The following is a 21,756-nucleotide window of genomic DNA, read 5'->3' on the forward strand; positions in this document are numbered from 1 at the left end:
TCAGTAACATTTAGAAAACACTCAAAGCTAAAACAAGCAATGGGCAAAGATAAAAAGGGTGGCCTCAAACACTTGCCTAGAGGACACATTGCCTGTACTCTGGTGGCGCACCACCAGATTTCTGGGCAGGACTCCAGGATTAGCTGACCATAGCTGCACGGCAATGTCCTCCCGCTCACCAACGGACAGACACTAATAGAGATAATAAGCCATATGCACCCAAAATGGCAAGGAAAGGCATCTTCTTCAGTTCCCGCTCACCGTGAGCCTCGCGACGACCAAGCCGAAGGGAGAGGACAGGGATCTCCAGGGCGCCCTCTTCTGGCGAAGGAGAGACTCCATCCTCCCCTATTCTCGTCCTTCTTTAGGGTAAAACAGGTTGCAGGCCGAATTGTGTCGCCGCAGAAATGTCAGTGGCACGCCCCATGACTGCCAAAGCATTAACAGTGCGGTACAGGTTCCGCAGGCTCGTCCCCACAAAGAGAGTGGACCTGCGGGATTCGAGGCCCTGTACTCACCTCCCCAACCACCCTGGAGGGTCGGCTCTCGGAGCCCTCCCTGTCCCCAGCCGCTGAGGACGCGGGTTCGCGGCCCCAGCGTCTCCTCCAGAAGGCCGTGCTCAAGTTCCCTTGCCTGCAGCCTCGAGTCGGAGGGGTGCGCGAGAGCAGGGTGGAGCTTTACTTACACCACCGCATTCATTCCCATCCCACCTACAGCGTACCCGAAAATCTGCGTGTCTCATCAGTTTGGACACTGCAGACTGGGAGGACACGGCTCCCTTAAGGCTGGGCGCGCGCGGCGGACCGGAAGTGACGTGGCGTGCGGCGTATTCCCGCCCTGCCCTTCGCCGCCCTTCGGTGGCGGGAAGTCAGGCTGCTTGCTGAAGGCGGCAGCTGTTAAGTGTCCCCCCTCTGCGGCTCGGGGCTTCCTGGGCCTGAGAGTCTCAGCTTGGGGGACGAAGCTAAGACTTCGTGACCACCTCGCCCTTTCCCTGTCCCGGGAATCTCAGGAACGAGCCGGCGGCGTCCTCGCTCTCGATACGAGCGACTGAAAGGCCCAGGCACTGCCGGGGAACACACGCGGGGAACCGGGAAGAACAGGTGACCAGCCGGAGGAATTGCGAGGATTACCTTCGCCTTTCTCCACTCGCGCCTTCGATGCCCCTGTGATGTCTTCCACCCCTTGCGCGCCCCTTGGTGTACGGGTAGCTCAGTCTTATCATCCTTCAGAGCCCTGCTTTGGGCGATATTACAGCCTGTGGCAGGGATGGACAAATCCAACAACGTTAAAAACCTTAGTTTACAGATATTAACAGTCTGTTTTATTCATTGATTATATACCCCTATGCTAAGCACAGAGCTATGTATTTGCACAGTTCTTTTGACTCAGTTGCCTTATGAAATGGGCCTTTAGATTCTTTTACAGAAGGGGAAACTGGATCTGATAAATGGTAATTCAGTCATCAAATCTTACAGAGCATCTATTCTGTGCCAGGCCTTGGAAGCACAACAGTGAAAAAAAATTGCACTTCCAAAAAAATAAAATTGCTACTAATGCTGGAGATTTTCAGGCAAACTATCCCTAAAAACAGCCTTGTGCTGCTTGGGTGAATGTTTACTTGAATGTTAATACTTATTTTCTGGGTGAGATTTTGAATTTTTTAAACTCCTCATGCTTTTTTGCATTGTTTCGATTTCTTCAAATGAGCATGCAATCAGAGAAACAGCTATTTACATTTTAACATCAGTGTCTCCTCTCCCCCAGTTCCCTCCCCACAAAAGCTTCTGAAGACAAGCACAGGCTCTGCCAGTAAAATAGGCTCTTAAGTGGAGCTCTAGGCCCATGAGAAGCAGAGGGTTTTCATTTGTGGTCCTGGTACTCCTAATTTTTGAGTCCATTCTAGGGTCTGAGCTAGAGCTAGGCTGATGACTGTTGAGACCCCTATACAGTCTGGCCATTAATGCCATCGTACTTAACAAAAAGTTAGAAGTCCTTTTTTCTATAACTCCCTCACTATAAGTAGATTTTAAGTTCCTTTAGCACTTTGGCCTGTTTATGTCCCACTAGTCCTCAGTAGAATGCATTCAGATGCTAGGTCACGGAGTGATGTCCTTCGGGTAGTAGTTATTGAACGTCTATACGGGGTTAAGTGTGCTTTCAGGCTATACTTCCTCATAATGGTTTCAAAAGAGCTGTTCCCTTTCTGTCTTAGACCTGGTCAGGGTGAAGTAACCATGCAGGCATTTCTAAAAGGCACATCTCTCAGCACTAAACCACCGCCGACTAAGGATCGAGGAGTGACTGCCGCCGCCAGAAGTAGTGGAGAGAACAAGAAAGCCAAACCTGTTCCGTGGGTGGAGAAATAGTAAGAACACGCTCTTTTGTTGAAATGATAAATTACCTCTCAGACCAGTTTTGAGTCACTTTTTCTTTTTAACCTAAGAGGAGGATGATTTGCCTTGCTTATGAAGTGAAGCCGCTCAGTTGTGTCCTACTCTCTGTGACCCCGTGGACTGTAGCCTACCAGGCTCCTCCATCCATGGGATTTTCCAGGCAAGAATACTGGAGGGGCTTGCCATTTCCTTCTCTAGGAGATCTTCCGGACCCAGGGATCGAACCTGGGTCTCCCACATTGTAGGCAGGCGCTTTACCATCTGAGCCGCCAGGGAAATCCTTGCCTTGCTTAAGTGTTGCCAGTTAGGACTTCCGTAGTGGTCCAGTGGCTCAGACTCTGTGCTCCCAATGCAGAGGGCCCAGGTTCTATCCCTGGTGGGGGAACTAGATCCTACATGCCGCAACTAAGAGTTCACATGCCAAAGCAAAAATCAAAGATCCTGTATGCTGCAGCTAAGACCTGGCACAGCCAAATAAACAAATAACATTTTTCAAAAAATAATCATCTTTAAAAGAAAATCACCCAATTGTATAAGTCATAGAACCTTGGAACTGAAATGTACCTTAGAATACTCTAGCTCAATTCACTTATTTTCTGCATGAATTACAGCCTTCTCTGTAACTGAGGTCTGTGATTTTGCGGGCTGAGATACAGCAGTGAAGAATGCAAAGTTTCTATAAGCTGACCATAAGCTCTTAGGAGTTTTGCTTAAGTCCACGTAATCTGTTCCTCTTTTCATTACTAGTAACTGTAAATTGTTGAGTTTTTGTTTATACATTTTTGACAAAAACAACACTGATGGGGCTGTTAAATTTCAGTCAGTTAAGTGATATTATAACAAGTAGTTGTAACCGCTAGTGTACCCTCAGTTATTACCAAAGAATTGCAGATTACTTATAAGCCAAGTAAGGCCTTCGTAAGTTGTGTTTGGCATCAATAATGGTTTTAAAAATGGGAAATTTCACATAAAAGTCTAGAATCTTTTTACTAAATAAATTACACAAAGGTTAAAATCTAGATTTTCAGCTTCTCAGATTAGGCAGCACTGTATCCAGGTTCTGACCTGAAAACATTTAAGTGGAATACTACTCATTCTGGAAAGGTCGTATCTTCCTCACTTCACCATAGTCCCTACTAGCGTCTCTTGTCTTAAACTTGCATTTTTCACTCTTGTTATCTGCCTGGACTCTGCAGGTATTTGAATACGAAACCCTGGTTTATAATACATACTGGTTTTCTAAGATAACATCTGATAGAAATTCTGTCTGGGGTTGGCCTGATTACTTAGAGAAGTATAAACAGAGAAGAGCTTTTGATTAGTTAACTAAGCACAAAGCCTAACCTTAGTGTTGGGTAACTTAGCTTAACATCATTAGTTATGTAAAACAGAAGTTACTCTTCATATTGATTAACCTTGTTATTTTGTTAGTGCCCAAGTGAATAGGTATGTGAATAGGTATGCGTTTTTTGTGCACTTAGGTGATAAAAGAAATTGGTTTTAACCAATTAACAACACAGTAACATATATAACTGTATTAACCATAATTGTTACCTATTTTAAGGTTGCTAACTAGGTCTCTCTTTTCAGTTTCGGTGCATGTTGTCAAAACATGTTAACTTACTAGGCAAGTGTTCACTTTACATTTTGAACTGGTTGGCATTTGTGATGTTATAAAATAAAATCCTATTGCATAATTTTTGTAAGCACAACAGATGCAAACAATGCATCTGGAAGAGTGAAGAGTCACTTCATTTTATTCCTCAGTATGTATTTGGCTGAACTGAATGCAGATGGGGTTTCCATTTCCAGTTATGAAAGTTTCTCATTTCGTTACTGATATGAGAGAATTATCATTGGTATTTTAACAAAAGGAAAGACTTCTTTGGCTACTGTAATATACTAAATAAGTTTTTCTCCCCCCCGCCCACAGTCGCCCAAAATGTGTGGATGAAGTTGCTTTCCAGGAAGAAGTGGTTGCAGTCCTTAAAAAGTCTTTAGAAGGAGCTGATGTGAGTAGCATATGCTATCTGGAGTCCTAAAGTCATTGGGAGATGTAAGAATTCATGCACCGTCTTCCTTCCTTTATAGCCTCCAGTCCCTTTTAAATACTATTCTGTATATACACGGTAGGCCCTATATTACTATTTGTACAGTGGAGGAGTAGTTCAACAAATACTTGTTGAGCATCTCTTCTATCCTATGGTGGCATTGTTATAAGGTACACAAGTGGAAATCATTAAGCAAGATAGACTGGGTCCCTTTGCTCGTGAGCTTTCATTTAGGTAGGGAGAGAGAATAAACATGTAAGCACAATAAATGAGAGAATTATAGATAATGATAGCTACCATCCTAAAGGAAATCAACCCTGAATATTCATTGGAAGGACTGATGCTGAAACTGAAGCTCCGATATTTTGGCCATCTGATGTGAAGAGCCTCATTGGAAAAGACCCTGATGCTTGGAAAGATTGAGGGCAGGAGGAGAAGGGAGTGACAGAGGACGAGATGGTCGGATGGCATCATTGACTCAATGGACATGAGTTTGAGCAAACTCCAGGAGACAGTGAAGGACAGGAAAGTTGGGTGTGCTACAGTCCATAGGGTTGCAAAGAGTCAAAAACTACTTAGCACCTGAACAACAACAATAGATACTGTGAAGAAGAGTCAAAGATTCTTTGAAAGTATGATTGCTCACCTAATTTTAGGATTTGAACTCTCAACACAATACCAAAAAGAGTGTTCTATTTACAGCATCATGTCACCTGCTGTGATATATAGGATAAAATGTCCTTGAGTGAGTTGCATTTTTTATTAATTCAGAGACAAGATAAGCCCATGTGAAAAATTAGCAGTTTAAAATTGTATAAGGCAAAGTGTTATAAGAGCTTAGGGGAGGAAGGGAAACAGTTGCAGATGACAGTAGGATGTGGTTTTTGCTTTATTCCGAAAATTTTCTTCCTTCCTCTCAACCTGGCTGTTTTGAATTAGAGATTCTTTGGATTTTGATGCCATTGTTCTCGTCCTAGAATTACAGTGCAACAGTATATATTTTCAAAGAAGTTATATCTATAAAACTGTTGAATCTTCTTCACTAGTATTTGTCTTAATTTGACCCACGTACCTTTAGCTTTTAATTTTATAATGGCATACAATTTAAATTGCATGCTAATATTTACACAGATTGCAGGACATGATGTTTTTTAATTGCTATGATTCATCAACTCCTTAAAAAAATGAAGTGGGATTATGATCCAGTTCTTGACTTTATGGCATGTAATTTACAAGGCTGAATTAAGAACTTTCTTCTTTAGCCACTTGTTTAATAATTTGTTTCTTTTCAGATTTAAGTTTTTTGAAACTTAGAGTTGAAGTAATTTTTAATTCTAGAGAGTAAAGGAAATTAAAATGGATAACCTGTATAGCACAGGGAATTCTGCTTACTGTTATATGGCAGCCTGGATGGGAGGGGAGTTTGGGAGAGAATGGATAGTTGTATATGTATGATTGACTCCCTTACCTGTCCATCTGAAACTGTCACAACACTGTTAATCAGCTATATTCTAATACAAACAATTTTTTTTAAAGAGTAAAGCAAAATAATTCATTCCTTTATTTACACTAAAGTATATTAAAGTAGAATTATGAGAGTTTTTTTCAGAAATCAATTTTTAGAACTGATATTGCATGTACAGTCCTTGAATGCTCTATATGTATATGTTATCAGACTATTACATAATGTAAAGCTTAATAATTTTATTGTATTTTAAAGAATTTATTGTATGTAGTAGTTGACTGGATGAATCATTACAACTACTGAAGTAGTTGGAGCCAAGTAAAAATGAAGTCTTAAAAATGAAGATGGCTGGGAGGTTTTGTTTTTGTTTTTAAATAGTGAATCTCAGTTTGTATCTTAAACTGTATGTTACCAGTTTAACAGTAATAGTTTTTTAATATATTTATGTATTGGTTTATTTTCTTGGCACATACTGAGTACTGCAGGAGATGCTAAGAACATAGATGTGAGTAGAGCAAATAAGATTCTATTCAAGCTTTCAGTATAGTGAGGTGAATGGGTATTTTAAGTTAAACCCAACAGCTAAATAAATAACAATAGATAATTGCAAATTACATCAAGTGCAACAGAGACCAATGGGAGAATAAAAGAAGAGACCCTCTTTAGATTGGGTGGTCAGGGAAGGCGTCTGACTTGTCGTATGGGAGGAGTTGATAAACAGAAGAATGGAGTCACACTTCAGCTCATGGGGAAGTATGTGTGCAGGCCAGAAAGTGCTTAGCTGTTGGAGGCCATTGTGAGTTGGAATCTAGAAGGAGAGAGGTGGTGAGAGAATCATGGACATCCTTGTAGGTTATAGTAAGCAGGTTGACTTGGGGATGTGTTTTGCTTTTCTCAGTAGAGTATGAACATGGCGAATAGCTTTAAGTAGCAAGTAGTGTGGCATCTGATTTGAGTGAGGAATGAATGGATGGGAAGAGGGAGGAGGGGCAGGAGTGGAAGCAAATAAACCTTTACTGCTTAGCTTCCTATGTGCAGTGATTGCCATGCATGAAAGGACACACTGAAGAGTGTAGTTTCACAGACAAAGACAAATACCATATGATACAGCTTATGTACGGAAATTTTTAAAAAAAGATACAAATGAGCTTATCTAAAATAGAGAGCCAACAAGGACTATTTTTACTGTATAGCACAGGGAACTCTGCTTAATACTCAACCTAAATGGGGAAAGAATTTGAAAAAAAGATACATGCCTATATATATAACTGAATCACTGTGCTCTACACCTGAAACTACCAATTATTTTCCAATATAAAATCAAAAAAAGTTTTCTTAAGTATACAGTTTCATAACAGTACTTACTAGAATTTAGTTCATTTGTTAATCTGTACCACAGATCAGTTGACTGATGAGCCAAGCCAGCTAGATTTAAGGTTTGAAAGAACTAGTTATTTAATCTTATCCTGTCTTCTACTGATGAAATCTGTGCAGGCATCCCTACAGGCAGGGCACATAATCACAATGTGGACTACTGTGTGACAATAGATGCTTTTTTTTTTTTGCTGTTTCTATTCTTGGAACTTTAGCTCATGGAAAGCCCCAGTATGCCATTTTCATTCCTTTTTCCTTGATATTGGCCAAATCCAATTTGGTCAATGTCCCTTTTGAAGCAACTGACATCTTTATAAAATCTTGCCCAGTCATGAGTTCAGATGTGAGATAAGGAACAGACAGAGAAGCTCTGGATTTCATTCAGAAATAAAAGGTTTTAAATTCCAGCTTTGAAAATCCCGCCTAAGTATTAGATTAGATATAGAACAATTCTAAGTGTTGATTTAGTTTAAGATACTAGAAAGACATCTTGGAGAAAAATTATAGTGTTTGTGAAAAAGCAGGATTTAGTACGATTATTACTGTAATACCAGTTATATTAAGAAATCTTTGTTTTCAGACATATATGCCCTATTAAAGAAGTCATTGTACTCTTCCATAGACATTTTCAGTCATTTTTAACCTGTGTGTATCAGAATATAATTTTTTAAAACATAAAATCTTAACTTCTGCAGCTCCCTAATCTCTTATTTTACGGGCCACCTGGAACTGGAAAAACATCAACTATTTTGGCAGCAGCTAGAGAACTCTTTGGGTAAGTTGAAACCTCTCTCTTTTTAAGACTTGACACTAAGAATTCTAGTACTGCTTTTCTTTCTCTAAAACTTTGCATTTGGTTTTTCTGTGAGTTTGTTGTTGGGTTGATTTTTGTTCTGAATTTTTTTCTTAATAATCCAGTGGACTGTTTTCAGTTCCTCCCCTCCAGTAAATTAGCTTGCCTATACCTTTTGTAACCTTTATTCTGAAACTTGTTCAAGTGTTTGAATGTACTACAAGGAGCCTTGTGATTTTTTTTTCACCACTTTAAAACTCGTTGTCATTTTGGAGACTAGAGGATCCTGTCTGCAGTCATGCTTATAGTTTCATCACTCTTAATGGTCATGTTCACGTCTCTGTCATAGAATTTGCTATTTTGATGCTACTGATGTGGACCACCCCTTCCTGAGTTCTTTCTTGCTCTGGACTTCCCAGGGCCTACCTCCAGAGTGGCTGGCCAGCTCCATGCCCTCAAGTATCCTGAGTGTAAGCAGAGTGTCATAGTTGATGCAGTATGATTCCAGGTACAGCAGAAAATCTCTGTGAGCCACCTGCTTAGAGTCCTCTTCCTAGACTGACTGTGTTTGGCTTAGCCAGCTGTTGTAGTAATGGGGCCCGGAGCCCTTTATCTAAAGTTAAAAGATATATTTCAGCCCCTGTCTGGTATCCATGCAAAATGCACCAACATAACAGCATCTGTCTTTAATTTATCCAGGATTTTAATATCAGGCATATGGCCTAAGGGTACATTTGAAATCCTACACATGAAAATAATTAGATGCCTCTGAAACCACAGAATACGTAAGGATAATTAGTTCTGTTGAGATGTCAAGGAAGACAAAAGGGGAAGCTGCTCTGAACCTAGTATTTTGACAGAATATTTGTTTTCTCAAGAAAATTTTAAAGGAGCTTTTTTGACAATTCCGATCCAGTCTGAACCATCCTTAGCAATGCAGTCATAAAGAAGCTGTTAAGTATAGTTTACTATTAGTTGTTCTAGAGTTAAATTAGTCCAAATTATATAACTTGTAGAAAGGACTTAATTGTAAATCCCACATATAATAGTATATGTGGTTTTAAAATAGAAAATACATGTTCACAGCTTTCTAGATATTTATGCCCATAGAAAAATGCAGAGGATGTCATGCTATTTAGGAAAAAGAGAGACTAAATTCCTACTCCTGGCCAGCCACTCTGGAGACAGGAATCTCTTATGTAACATATTTAAAACTAAATGTTTAGCAATAGAAGGATGTTACCAGTCTTAGGTTAGAAAGTCATAGCTATTAAAATGGTTTTTACAGTGTTTATCATGACATGGCAAGATGTTTATGAACAGTACAAAGTAGAAAATTGATTCAAAATTTAGCACATTATGTGGTATCATCTACCTTTTTTTTTTTTTTTAATGTATCAGAAAAAAGCCAGAATGTGTATGACTTTGCAAAAGAGAAAATACAGGACTGTGTGCCTTATATCCATGTTGTTAACTAGGTGTATTTTAAACTATTGAAAAATGTACAGATGTTAAAATATGGTTTAAACCTGATTTACTTATATGCTCTATGATGTTTCTCTCTTTTTTTATTTTGACATAGGCCTGAACTTTTTCGATTAAGAGTTCTTGAGTTAAATGCATCTGATGAACGTGGAATACAAGTAGTTAGAGAGAAAGTTAAGAATTTTGCCCAATTAACTGTGTCAGGAAGCCGTTCAGAGTAAGTAAGCTCACCTTCCCTTTTTTATACCATGTCTTTGTATTTGTTTAAAATACATTTCTGCCAAAATTTCAACTTTTTTCATATTAGATCATATTTTTATCTGAATTATTTAAAATTAGAAATGACCTTTCCATTATTAACTAATTTTAAGTTATTTAGCCATCAGGGGTTTTTAGTTGATATTTTGTCTAAGGAGTATTCGTTAGTCAAATATGGTTTGGTGGTACACTCAAAATAAAAATCCTGATTTTTAATAATAATTCAATAGGGATGTTTAGTCAACTGTGTATACTCCTTAGGTGACAAAGTTCAAAGGTTAAATTTTTGGTACCTGGCATATATTTAATTTTATATGAGGGCACACTTGGGAATTTGTAGAAAGTAAAGGACAGTTTTTGATATCTACCTTGGATTGACAATATATATATATATATCATATACTTGATAAGGGACTTAGATCAAGAATAAAGAATTCTTACAACTCAGTAATAAAAAGACAACCCAATTTAAAAATGGGCAAAGGATGTGAATAGACATTACTCCAAGGACGATGTTGCTATTGTTGAGTTGCTAAGTCATGTCCAACTCTCTTGAAACCCCATGGACTGTAGCCCACCAGGCTCCTCTATCCATGAGGTTTCCCAGGTAAGAATATTGGAGTGGATTGCCATTTCCTCCTCCAGGGGATCTTCCCAACCCAGGGATTGAACCCGAGTCTTCTGCATTAGCCAGCGGGTTCTTTACCACTGAGCCACCAAGGAAGCCCAAGGATGATAAACAAAATAGTCAATAAGCATATTTCAACATGCTCATCAACATCATGAGCCATTAGAGAAATGCAAATCAAACCCATGTTGAAATACCATTTACACCCATTTAGAATGGCTATATGGAGAAGGCAATGGCAACCCACTCCAGTACTCTTGCCTGGAAAATCCCATGGACAAAGGAGCCTGGTAGGCTGCAGTCTGTGGGGTCACGAAGAGTCGGACACAACAGAGCGATTTCACTTTCACTTTTTACTTTCATGCATTGGAGAAGGAAATGGCAACCCACTCCAGTGTTCTTGCCTGGAGAATCCCAGGGATGGCAGAGCCTGGTGGGCTGCCGTCTTTGGGGTCGCACAGAGTCGGACATGACTGAAGTGACTTAGCAGCAGCAGCAGCAGAATGACTATAATCAAAAAGACAGGAAAAACTGGTATTACCAAGGATGTGGAGAAATCAGAACTCTTAAACATTGCTGGTTGTAATGTAAAATGGCACAGCCACTTTGAAAACAGTTGGCAGTTCCTCTAAAAGTTAAATATGACCCAGCAATTCCAGCCCTACAATATATACTGACAGGATATGAAAATATATACACATGTACACAAATGTTTATAGCTGCAGCTTTTATAATAGTCAGAACATGGAAAAAACCCAATATCCATCAACTAAAGAATGGACGAATGATAGTATATTCATCCATTTGGCAATAAAAGGAATTGAAATAATGAGATACAACATGGTTGAACCTTAAAAACATTAAGCAAAAGAAGCCAGTCACAAAAGACAGCATATTATGTTGACAATATATGATTCCATTTGTGTTGTGTCCAGAATAGGCAAACCTGTGGGAACAGAAGGTAGAGATTCCTGATTGCCTATGGCTGGGAAAGTTGGGAAAGAAATGACTCCTAATGGACACAGGGTTTCCTTTTAGAGTGATGAGAACATTCTAAAGTAGATTGTGATAATGATGTATGAATTAACTCCTGTGTATTTCTCTGAATCAGTGGAAAGCCATGTCCTCCTTTTAAAATTGTGATTCTGGATGAAGCAGATTCTATGACCTCAGCTGCTCAGGCAGCTTTAAGACGTACCATGGAGAAAGAGTCTAAAACCACCCGATTCTGTCTCATCTGTAACTATGTCAGCCGGTATGTGTATTGCCCTAAAGATAAAGATACCAGGGATAGCCCCAAACAGAGAAAAAAAAGTTTCAAGGTTACCCTTAGTTTCCCCTTCATCAAATCTTGATTTGTTCTTAATAAAGTTCTTTGAGGGAGTTTTTGTAGACAATGACTTATTTTTTCCCAATATTTTACAGAATAATTGAACCTCTGACCTCTAGATGTTCTAAATTCCGCTTCAAACCTCTGTCAGATAAAATTCAGCAGCAGCGGTTAGTAGACATCGCTGATAAAGAACACGTCAAAATTAGCAATGAGGTAATTACTGTTACAGCTACTGTAAATTAGTAATGCCTTTGATGAATGCCTATGAAGAGGCCCTTTCTGAAAGAGTCAATTTTGTATTGCTTCAATTTCTGATGCCAGTTGCTCAGGCAAAGTTAAATGAACAACTGGAACTGGAATGTACATGTTCCTGTTGCTATTAGAAATTTATGTCAATATTGCAGACTCAAAGCTGAGGCAGATTTCATACATAGACTACAAATTCAACAGCAAACCTCTGTATAGTCATTACTAATTATTATGTGCAAGACTTAGGTATGATGCAATTCTGCTAATGATAGAATATATACACCCCTCATTCATTGCAACAGAATGTAACCATAATTTATGTAATCAAGGCTGTCTCCATGAATCCTGCCACTGCAGAATTGACATTCTTTCTTAAATTCATCCTTAATTGGCCATTACAGGTTAAGAACAACTTTTTTCTCTTTAGGGAATAGCTTATCTTGTTAAAGTGTCAGAAGGAGACTTAAGAAAAGCCATTACATTTCTTCAAAGTGCTACTCGACTAACTGGTGGAAAGGAAGTCACAGAAAAAGTGATCACAGATATTGCTGGGGTAAGAGCACTGGGTATCCTAAAATTCTTTTAGTTAGACTTTTTTGTGATTTAAATTTACTTCAGCAAATAGAGTGCTTATTATGTGCTATCTATTCAAGCTGCTTTAACAAATGCCATAGGCTGGTTTATAAACAGAATTCTCAGTTCTAAAGGCTGGGAATTAAAGATCAAGTGCCCACAGATCCAGTGCTGAGGATACTTCCTAGTTCAGACCTGTTCATACCTCCCTGCATCCTTCTATGATAAAGGAATATTTTGTAAGGGCATAAATTCAATTTGCGAGGGCTGCACTCTTGACTAATCACCTCCCAGTGGTGTCACCTCCAAATACTATCATGTTTAGTCTGTAGCTTATAGTAGTAGCTGGGGAATCAGATACCAGGCAGGGATGTGGCAGTTGAAGGGTGGGTCCTATCCAAGGGATAAGTGACTAAAGGAATTCTCTTGTGCCAAACCCTTGTCTTCAGATAGTCCTTTCCAAACTTAGCTCAACCAATCAACGAGCCTCTGTATTGACATCTTGGAGAAAAGATTTTTGTCAATGCCTTCCTCTGGTTACATGGCAATGCCTGATCTTTATGCATTGGCATGCATAATCAAGGCTGGACCTACCTATCTGGACTGCAAAACGTGTGCTGCCTGAAGCATTTAACAGGGAGTGGGCACAAGACTGGTACAGAAGTAACTGTCTTCACCCCCAAAACTAATTCTTTTAGGTAGTACCAGCTAAGACAATTGATGGAGTATTTGCTGCCTGTCAGAGTGGCTCTTTCGACAAACTAGAAGCTGTGGTAAAGGTAAAGTGACTTTACTAGCCGTGGGGAAGGGTGAAGGGATAAGAATGCTAAAATATGTACGTTTTGGTTATAGGACTTAATACATGAGGGCCACGCAGCAACTCAACTTGTAAATCAACTCCATGATGTGGTGGTAGAAAATGATAACCTTTCTGATAAACAGAAGTCTATTATTACAGAAAAACTTGCTGTAAGTAGCCATTTTCTACATCTCAGCACAACATACACACCACACCTACAAAAGGACAGTTTTACTTACTATGTTTCACTTTCTTATAGGAAGTTGATAAATGCTTAGCAGACGGCGCTGATGAACATCTGCAGCTGATCAGCCTCTGTGCTACTGTGATGCAGCAGTTAACTCAGAATTGCTAAAACTCTCTTCAGTATGTGTTTCATAAACAATTTATAATAAAATAACCAAAGCACCTTTAAAGTGAATATACAATTTATTTAACATTCAAACTTCATTAAGACATGTGCAATATGGCAATTTTACTGGGGGTTTAACCCTACCTAGGATGATTGCTTGCTGGGGTTTAGCAACAGGGTCCAGTTCACACTTAACACTAATTAAATACTTTATTGAATAAATATAATACCAAACAAAATGCATTCAAATGCTAAAAAAAAAAATCAATTTTAAAGGCCTTTCTATTCAGGCTAATGACAAACACAATAAAGGCAGATATGCTAGTTTAACATAATTGGCTGATTTTATACAGCACTTATATCTTTTAGTCCACAAGTATATTATTAAATGATAGAGAACATCTAATACAACCATTTCTACAGAACTAGGAAATAAATTTCTAAGAAAGAAAGATTTTACAGACCCCATCTTTTATACCCACCCCAACAGTCTAACTCTAAAGAGGATAAAGCCAATGACTTTCCTCACAAGAGCTCACGACTAATGTCGCTTTGCTATCAAAATCTGTATTTCTGATCCGTTATGAGCATCGAGACAAGATTCAAATATTCCCAAAGAAAGAAGCACAATGCACGTTGTGATCGCCTATTCAGCAACAGCGAGCACTGCATTCAAAACTATCTCATCCCAGGAATTAAATAAGGTCGGCCACATTCATTGGCATTTCCTCCACTGTAGTATTGTAGAAAGTCTCAATGTCACGAAGAATCCTCTTGTCTTCTTCAGTAACAAAGTTTATAGCCACACCTTTCCTCCCAAATCGACCCCCTCTGCCAATTCTGTGTGAGGAAAAGAAATCAGTCATTAGAATATATTCCTTCTCACATGCTGCATGAACTACTGAACATGATGATCCACTTGTTAACCATCAGCTGCTGTTTACTTATCAAGGTTATAGTTCGTGCTTCTAATTGGAGCACTAGCTGCTCATCAATATCTAGAGAAAAAAATCTTCCTCTGCAGTTAGTGCCAAAAGGATTCAAGGCTTGTCTGGCTGCAAAATGAGATTTCATCAGGTGTTTTGAGCATTACTTTTTTTTAAAGCAGATGACAGTATTGTGTTTGGGGTAGTGAATTTAAAGCCCATACCAAAGTGGGCCAGCCAAGAGCAGATGTCGGCCTGGGACAGATGTAAAACACCAGGGATAAAACAAAGAAGTTATGTAATCCATTTCGACGCTCTTCTGGAACTGTAAACTGCAAATACAAATGCTTCAAGGTTAACTATTGTCTAAAACTTAACAACTTTTTCCAGTGGGAAAACAAGTATTTGGTATGGTAACCCAAACTTATCACTGCTTTTTTGCTCAGTTTCACACGTTGTAACTCAAATTACTCAAACGTGTTTACCTCCAAAACATCTCTTTAACCTTCCTGATAGAAACCAGACAATATAAACCACCTAACAGGCTAATATACAAAATGCCTTAGCTGGAGCATGTTAAAATATCAAATAATCATGACAAAAAAAAAAAACAAGTATAAATACCGACTCGCTCTTTATTCAAACAGTGTGCTGTTTCGCTTATGATTCCACGTCCTAAATTACGTCAACGCCGTTTCTGAGTGCCATCTCGTCATCAACTGCTGCTATCGACTCCTGTATTTTTTAAAAAGTCTTTTTTTACATCATATAACAAAGTACAATTCAATTTACTTAGGGATAAAGCCACTATAACTAAACCAGGGACTGCTCAAATTGCTACCAGACAACACCAAGAAAATCCCAACTATAGAGGAATCATCAAGAAATCACATGGACACAAGAGCATCACTAAAAATAAAGTTCAAAAATAAGACCAACAGATCTAAAACAACCTAATCTGTATGCAGAGTCCACAATTTGGGCAACGTTCACAACTGTTTTCCCACTGTGCACAATCTTCCCAAGTACAGTTTTAATTATATCCTACCAAGATACTATGCCTTAATACTTAATTCCCTGATTTGAAGTTACCTTTCAGACAATTTAGTCAGTAGAAAAGCAATGAGTTACACCAATACATTACTAAGTCAAGATGCCACCTACTCACCTGTGAATATAATTTTCACGATTGGTAGGTAGATCATAGTTTATAACCAATGACACTTGTTGCACATCAATTCCACGAGCCTGAAATACAGTGATAATGATGTTCAAATTCTATGTAATATAGGGGCTTCCCTAGTGGCTCAGCAGTAAACATTTGCCTGCAGTGAACGAAGGAGATGTGTGTTCAATTCCTGAGGTCTCCTGGGGAAGGAAATGGCAACCCACTCCTATATTCTTGCTAGGGAAATTCCATGGGCAGACAAGCCTGGTGGGCTACAGTCCGTGTGATGTAGGCCACAAAACAGTAATGAACTATACTAAGTGGTATAGCTCACTGTGGAGCATGGCCTTCTTTATTCTCCCAAATAGCCTGAAGTTGGTAAAGGCCATTAAAAAACCTTCCCCCAATAACAAACTTTTGGTGGATTAAAAAGAGCATTGAGAGACTTACCAACAAGTCAGTAGTGATCAGAACACGGCTTGACCCTGATCGAAATTCCCTCATGATAACATCTCTTTCTTTCTGGTCCATGTCACCATGCTGCAAAGTAACAAACCTATTAATTCAAGAATCACCAATCAAATCAGTAACTTAAACTTTATCAACATGTATGAGACCAAGCGTCCCTGGCTGCTACTGGAGCATAGCAGACAGGTATAGTAAAGAAACAACTTTATTTTTAGCAGGGGGAACGACAACACAGCACTTAGCAGCTATATTGTAGTCTAAATCCTGCTTTAGTGAAAGTAAAGGCTTCAATTACCATTACTAGGTTAGAATACCTCTTACCAGGGCAGAAACTGTGAAGTCCCTGGCATGCATTTTCTCTGTGAGCCAGTCCACCTTGCGCCTTGTATTGAGAAAAATAACAGCCTGTGTAATTGTCAGTGTCTCGTACAAGTCACAAAGTGTATCCAACTTCCATTCCTACAAGATTTCAAAGAGAAAGTAATAGTCACAAGCTTTCCAGCTTACATTATTTAAAAACTCATTTATTAGACTGGTCTAAAGACATATTGCACCAAATCTTAAGACAAAGGACACTGGACATTAAGAAAGAGGTCCACCCCAGTCTTTACAATCTAGTGCAGTTTCTCTTCTTCTTGTTTAATACTCTGCTAGCATTATTACAAAAACCAAGGTTATCTTGGTTTCTGTAATTTTAGCACAGTGCTTATACAAGAAGGTAAAAACCTAACTTTTTATTTTAACAATTAGAAAAATTACCTCTCTCTCAACATTAATATAAAACTGCTTGATTCCTTCAAGGGTCAATTCTTCCTTCTTCACCAAAATTCGAATTGGATCTCTCATAAATTTTTTGGTCACTTCCAACACATCCGTTGGCATTGTGGCAGAAAGCAACACCACCTTAAAAAGATATGTTGTCACGCGTAGTTAGCACAACTTCCACAATACTCAAGGGAAAACATTTTGAAGTCAAGCACCTCTGAACATGGAATTATGCCAGACAGAAATAAGTTACGCATCAGTTGCTGTTAAGTAGGGGGAATGACACAGAACACTTCAACTGTAATAGTGCCAGTGTTTAATTTCCAGCAATTTTAGGAGACTGAAACAAAGCTCACCTGAATACTAGTATTTAATTTTTGGAAAATCTCATAGATTTGATCCTTAAACCCTCGGCTCAGCATTTCATCTGCTTCATCCAAAACGAACATTTTGATCCATTTTGGAGCTGTTAAAAAATAAGAGTCATGCCATCATATCTAAACTCTCAGGCATACTATTTGCTTTATTATAGTAAAAACTTTACTCATCAGCAATACTTACAGAGATATCTTCTGTTTAACATATCAAACACTCTCCCTGGTGTTCCAACAACAATATGTGGTGCTTCAGCCTGCAGTTTTTGCATTTCATTTCTAACATTTGTTCCACCAATGCAGGCATGACAAGTTGCTCCCATATAATCTCCAAGTGCCAGAATTACCTTTTGGATCTGAAAGCCAAAAGCCTTAATTACTATCCTGCAGAGTTACAGGCTTGTGACTAAACTTCGAAAGCATAATGGCAAATATCTGGTCTGCAAATAGCTTTAATGCATGCACAGCACTTAACTACTTCCAAGCTTAAAATGCAGACCAATCTAACTACCTCAAAATAAACTGTGAAAACATCTTGTGCCTCATCAAACTTTGAATCCTAATGCCCCAGATTATCAGCTAGATAGAGAACAAAAAATACTTCCTGCACTATCCTTTACTGTGTAGCAAAGTGTAAGTAGTGATTAAAAAAAAAAAAGTAGATTTAGCTGAAGTTACTATTTATCCCTGAAGGATACTGCGACTTAATAATCTTAGCCTTAATAAAGCCTACAGGTATATTAGCAAGGCTTTACTGCAAAGCCAATAGAGCAGTGAGCTTTGAAAACGCAGCATGCAACAGATGTATCACAAACTACTGAGACTGTCAAAGGAGAACATGTCACTGCAGTTTTCATGTTGCACAACTGCATTCAAATGTAAAAATGAAAACGGGTCTAGTCCACTCTGAACAGAAATCTTCAGTTTCTCAATCTGTTACACAACCCTGCAAACCATACCTGTACACCCAGTTCCTGTCTAGCTTTCAACAAAACTCCCTGCATGCATGGACAGTCAAAAGGAGGGCTCTATAGGACAAATTTATACTAAGCTTTAAATTCTCACAGTTGTGAAACCTGAAACCTATGCAACACGCAAGCAGTTTTTTTCATCTACACTATCAATACCTGTTGAGCCAGTTCTCTGGTGGGGGCCAATACTAGTGCTTGGGTCTCCTTGAACTCAATCTCCAACTGTTGCAGGATGGAAATAGCAAATGTGGCTGTCTTGCCAGTACCTGACTGAGCTTGAGCAATCACATCATACCCTAAAAAAAGTAGGATACATATTTACCGATCCCACATCAAACCATTACTTCTAGTTCACACCATGTATTCCATTTGGAACATGAATTATGCCCAAACAATAAAAGTGATCAGCAGTGAGTATTCTCTTCATTTCAGGTCAGTCCCGAAAGATGATTGCCATCATTTCACTTTAAGGAATACAAATAAGTGCTAGTTTCCCAAAAGGTAATTTTCCCATATTAGAGGGGAAAAGATCCAGGTCTATGTTGAACAGTTAACTCATCTTTAAGAAGCGTCAACACGTTCTTTTACCTTTAATACATGGAATAATAGCTCTCTGCTGAATAGCTGATGGCTTCTCAAAACCATAAGCATAGATGCCCCGAAGAAGAGACTCCTTTAAGTTCATATCATCAAAGTTATCAACAATCTCATTCCAGTTGCTCTGAAAGTTAAAAAAAATAAAGGAATAAATGGGATGAACCAACCCACCTTTCCAACGTTCCAAATTCCACATCTATTTCTTACCTCGATGACACCATCGGGGTCCATTCCCTCTGGGCCGCCATGTTCTCTGCTGACAAAAATAACTGCAGTTAGAGAACATCCCTTCCCCATAACTGCACATTCAGAGGGATAAAAGCCCTTTTATAACCGGTCTGACCCGGTCGCCCTCCCCGGCACGTGTAAACTTTCCAAACGAGAGAAGATGGTGCCGTAGGGCACAAGGCGTACTGCGCGCCCACTCAAAGGTTAGGGACCAGGGACGCCCGGAAACCCTACGGACGCAGGCCCTGCCCCCCAGTCCCGAGCGCCGGGCGCTCCCCTCTCCGCCACGGACCATCTCGCGAGAGCTCCACGCGCCGAGCTCCGCCCCTAACACTGCGCAAGCCGGGGTGATTGACGCGGGCCGAGGCCCGGCAAGGCCTTGCCAACGGTTCGCCGGGAACGTGTGGCCGGCCCGGCCCGGCCTCTAGCCGCCGCCGTCCTACCCCTACCCAAACCTATCGTCTAGCGCTCCCAAACCGCGCGACTGGCCGCGAATAAAGCTTAGGGGCCCAGTTACACTGTACCGACTGCGGACTGCGCCACGGCTTCCACTAAACGCCGGGCTCCGCAGAGGCAGGGGAAACGGCCGCGATTTCAAGGCGTATTTGGGAACACACACTCTTTTACCACCCAGTTTTCATACTTACCCCACAACCCAGGCCCTACCCACCATGGAAGCTTCTCGAAGGACACTGGGGTACTGTACCCCAAGGCAATGCCTAAAACCCAGAATTCCCTGCCTCCTGACCACCTATTACAGTCTCCACCGGAGCCTTAGGACCTATACCACAGAGCACCACCGAGAAAGCGCCATACCTGTTATAATCCGCGGAGCCACCAGACATGATCCGAAGAACCACTCAGTGCCGGACTGAAAAGACAGCCGGGCCGCGCCACCCGTTTTTTATAGGCTCGCGGCCGGAACCCGTTTTCTGCGGAGGAATTTTCCTTCGCGCTTCGGCAACCACAAAATTGAGACCCTAAAGTGCTTATCTCAGAAAATATCCTAAGCAAATCGGTGTTAAAACCCAAATTAGGTTATTTGCCGATATTACAGGGCTGCTGAGAATCCCAGGACCCTGGGGAAGGTTGGAACTCTTTGCTCTGCAGCGGAAGAATATTGCAGCAAACGGTGGGACGACCGCGTTCCCGGCCCGCCCTGTTCCTACGGGGTTTCCGCATCCCCGAAGCAGAGGCAGCTGGGGCGCTGGACAGGACCGAGAGACGGAAACCTGGGGCGCCCGGGGCTCTGGGCTCCCCCGGCTTCCCCTCCGGTTAGTGGGGCCAAGCTCGCCAATCCCGCGGCGCTCCGTGCCGGAGGGGCAGGCAAGTCTATACGCTGCACTGGAGGGGACTCGGGTTATTCCGCCTGTTCCCACCGCTACCTAACTTGAAGATGAAGAGCCTCCTGGCCTTTCGCGGGAGCATTTAACATCCTGCAGACCTTGACTATGTGAAATTACTGCTTCGGAAAATGTCGGCTACCCAACATGTCCTGGAAGGTCCCGTTTACCGTGTATCGTGCAGGGCGAGAAGAAATAGTATGCTCTGCACATATCTCTGGGGTAGCCACCTCCATTCTTCTCATGTTGCCGCTGGTCTTTTCTCATTCTCTCTTTAATACAATGCTTATAATGTTTTAGCAGGCTTGAGAAATGGCAGATAAAATCATTGTGAACTTTTGCAAATATAGGGGTAATATTCCTTGAAACGCAAGCATTTAAATGGATACTTCCCCGTCAGGTACAGCTCCATGCTGCTTTGGAATTACATAGGTTTTGGTTCTGGTCTTTTTTTTTTTTCTCTAAAGATTTTTTGAATTATAACTGCTTGTATATAATGAATGTTGATTTATTGAAACTGAAAGCAATATAATCCTTGCTGCTTAATTAAGCTCCATGATTCGTAAAGCTCCAGAGGTTTTCCAACTGTAGCCCTAACCCAGCCTCGTTAATAAAAGCAAACAGAATAGTATGTTTAGTCATCTAACTTAAAAATACCGTCCCACTCATACCGCAAGATAACACGAATACTCCAGAAAATATTTTCTCATTAATTCAGAAGGACGGCCTAAAGTATGATAACTAGAGAAAATGACTCAACTTTCTATATTTGTTTATTATATTCAACAGAGTTGGTTCTAAATACCAGTTTTTAAATTTTTTTTATAAAATTATCATGCTGGAAATTCTGACAAAAAGTTATACCCAGATGACAAAGTGTACTTGGCCCTCCATCCAGGGATTTCGCTCCCAATCCATCCCTTCATAATGTTCAAATCCAGATTTGAAATAATGCCAGACATTTTCTGAGAATGGAGGTCAGAGGTCCTTGTTGGCTCATCCAAAACCTACTGAAAATCTCCTGGGATCCAGGAAACTGAAGAAAATACTTAATTAGAAATGTGGCCAACAGTTAAGTCTCACTTGAGTCTTTGGTGAATCAGTCAACCATGGGGGAAATCACTCAACAATTAACACCTAATTGTTGAGTGATTTCCTTAGGT

General features: G+C 40.2%; 2 protein-coding genes and 4 non-coding genes across 7 annotated transcripts; 1 reads left to right on the forward strand and 5 right to left on the reverse strand.

Moving 5' to 3' along the window:
* The first annotated feature begins 863 nt into the window (after nt 1–863).
* On the forward strand, nt 864–13,808 carry RFC4 (replication factor C subunit 4). The gene is made up of 11 exons (XM_052659969.1): nt 864–1,100; nt 2,213–2,365; nt 4,327–4,405; nt 7,979–8,058; nt 9,659–9,778; nt 11,559–11,702; nt 11,873–11,993; nt 12,457–12,582; nt 13,301–13,381; nt 13,455–13,571; nt 13,661–13,808. Exons 2-11 carry the CDS (start codon nt 2,235–2,237, stop codon nt 13,754–13,756), a joined length of 1,095 nt encoding a protein of 364 aa, XP_052515929.1. The 5' UTR covers nt 864–1,100; nt 2,213–2,234; the 3' UTR covers nt 13,757–13,808.
* Nucleotides 13,809–13,811: 3 nt separating this feature from the next.
* Nucleotides 13,812–20,134, reverse strand: EIF4A2 (eukaryotic translation initiation factor 4A2). Of its 2 annotated transcripts, none has more exons than XM_052659866.1 (11): nt 20,067–20,134; nt 19,230–19,275; nt 19,014–19,146; nt 18,582–18,721; nt 17,642–17,810; nt 17,437–17,546; nt 17,075–17,218; nt 16,637–16,774; nt 16,298–16,387; nt 15,848–15,927; nt 13,812–14,593 (listed from the first exon to the last, which is right to left on the reverse strand). In XM_052659866.1, exons 1-11 carry the CDS (start codon nt 20,093–20,095, stop codon nt 14,449–14,451), a joined length of 1,224 nt encoding a protein of 407 aa, XP_052515826.1. In that variant the 5' UTR covers nt 20,096–20,134; the 3' UTR covers nt 13,812–14,448. The 2 variants fall into 2 exon arrangements, with proteins under 2 accessions (XP_052515826.1, XP_052515753.1); XM_052659793.1 differs by having other exon boundaries at nt 19,230–19,278; nt 20,067–20,117.
* Nucleotides 16,133–16,271, reverse strand: LOC128058387 (small nucleolar RNA SNORA4). Its single transcript, XR_008200459.1, has one exon. It is a non-coding gene; the product is annotated as a small nucleolar RNA SNORA4 (small nucleolar RNA).
* Nucleotides 16,454–16,585, reverse strand: LOC128058323 (small nucleolar RNA SNORA63). The gene has a single exon (XR_008200441.1). It is a non-coding gene; the product is annotated as a small nucleolar RNA SNORA63 (small nucleolar RNA).
* On the reverse strand, nt 16,859–17,035 carry LOC128058519 (small nucleolar RNA SNORA81). Its single transcript, XR_008200496.1, has one exon. It is a non-coding gene; the product is annotated as a small nucleolar RNA SNORA81 (small nucleolar RNA).
* LOC128058540 (small nucleolar RNA SNORD2) lies at nt 18,824–18,892 on the reverse strand. The gene has a single exon (XR_008200500.1). It is a non-coding gene; the product is annotated as a small nucleolar RNA SNORD2 (small nucleolar RNA).
* Nucleotides 20,135–21,756: the final 1,622 nt, after the last annotated feature.

This window comes from Budorcas taxicolor, chromosome 1 (genome assembly GCF_023091745.1).
Source record: "Budorcas taxicolor isolate Tak-1 chromosome 1, Takin1.1, whole genome shotgun sequence".
Classification (NCBI taxonomy): domain Eukaryota; kingdom Metazoa; phylum Chordata; class Mammalia; order Artiodactyla; family Bovidae; genus Budorcas; species Budorcas taxicolor.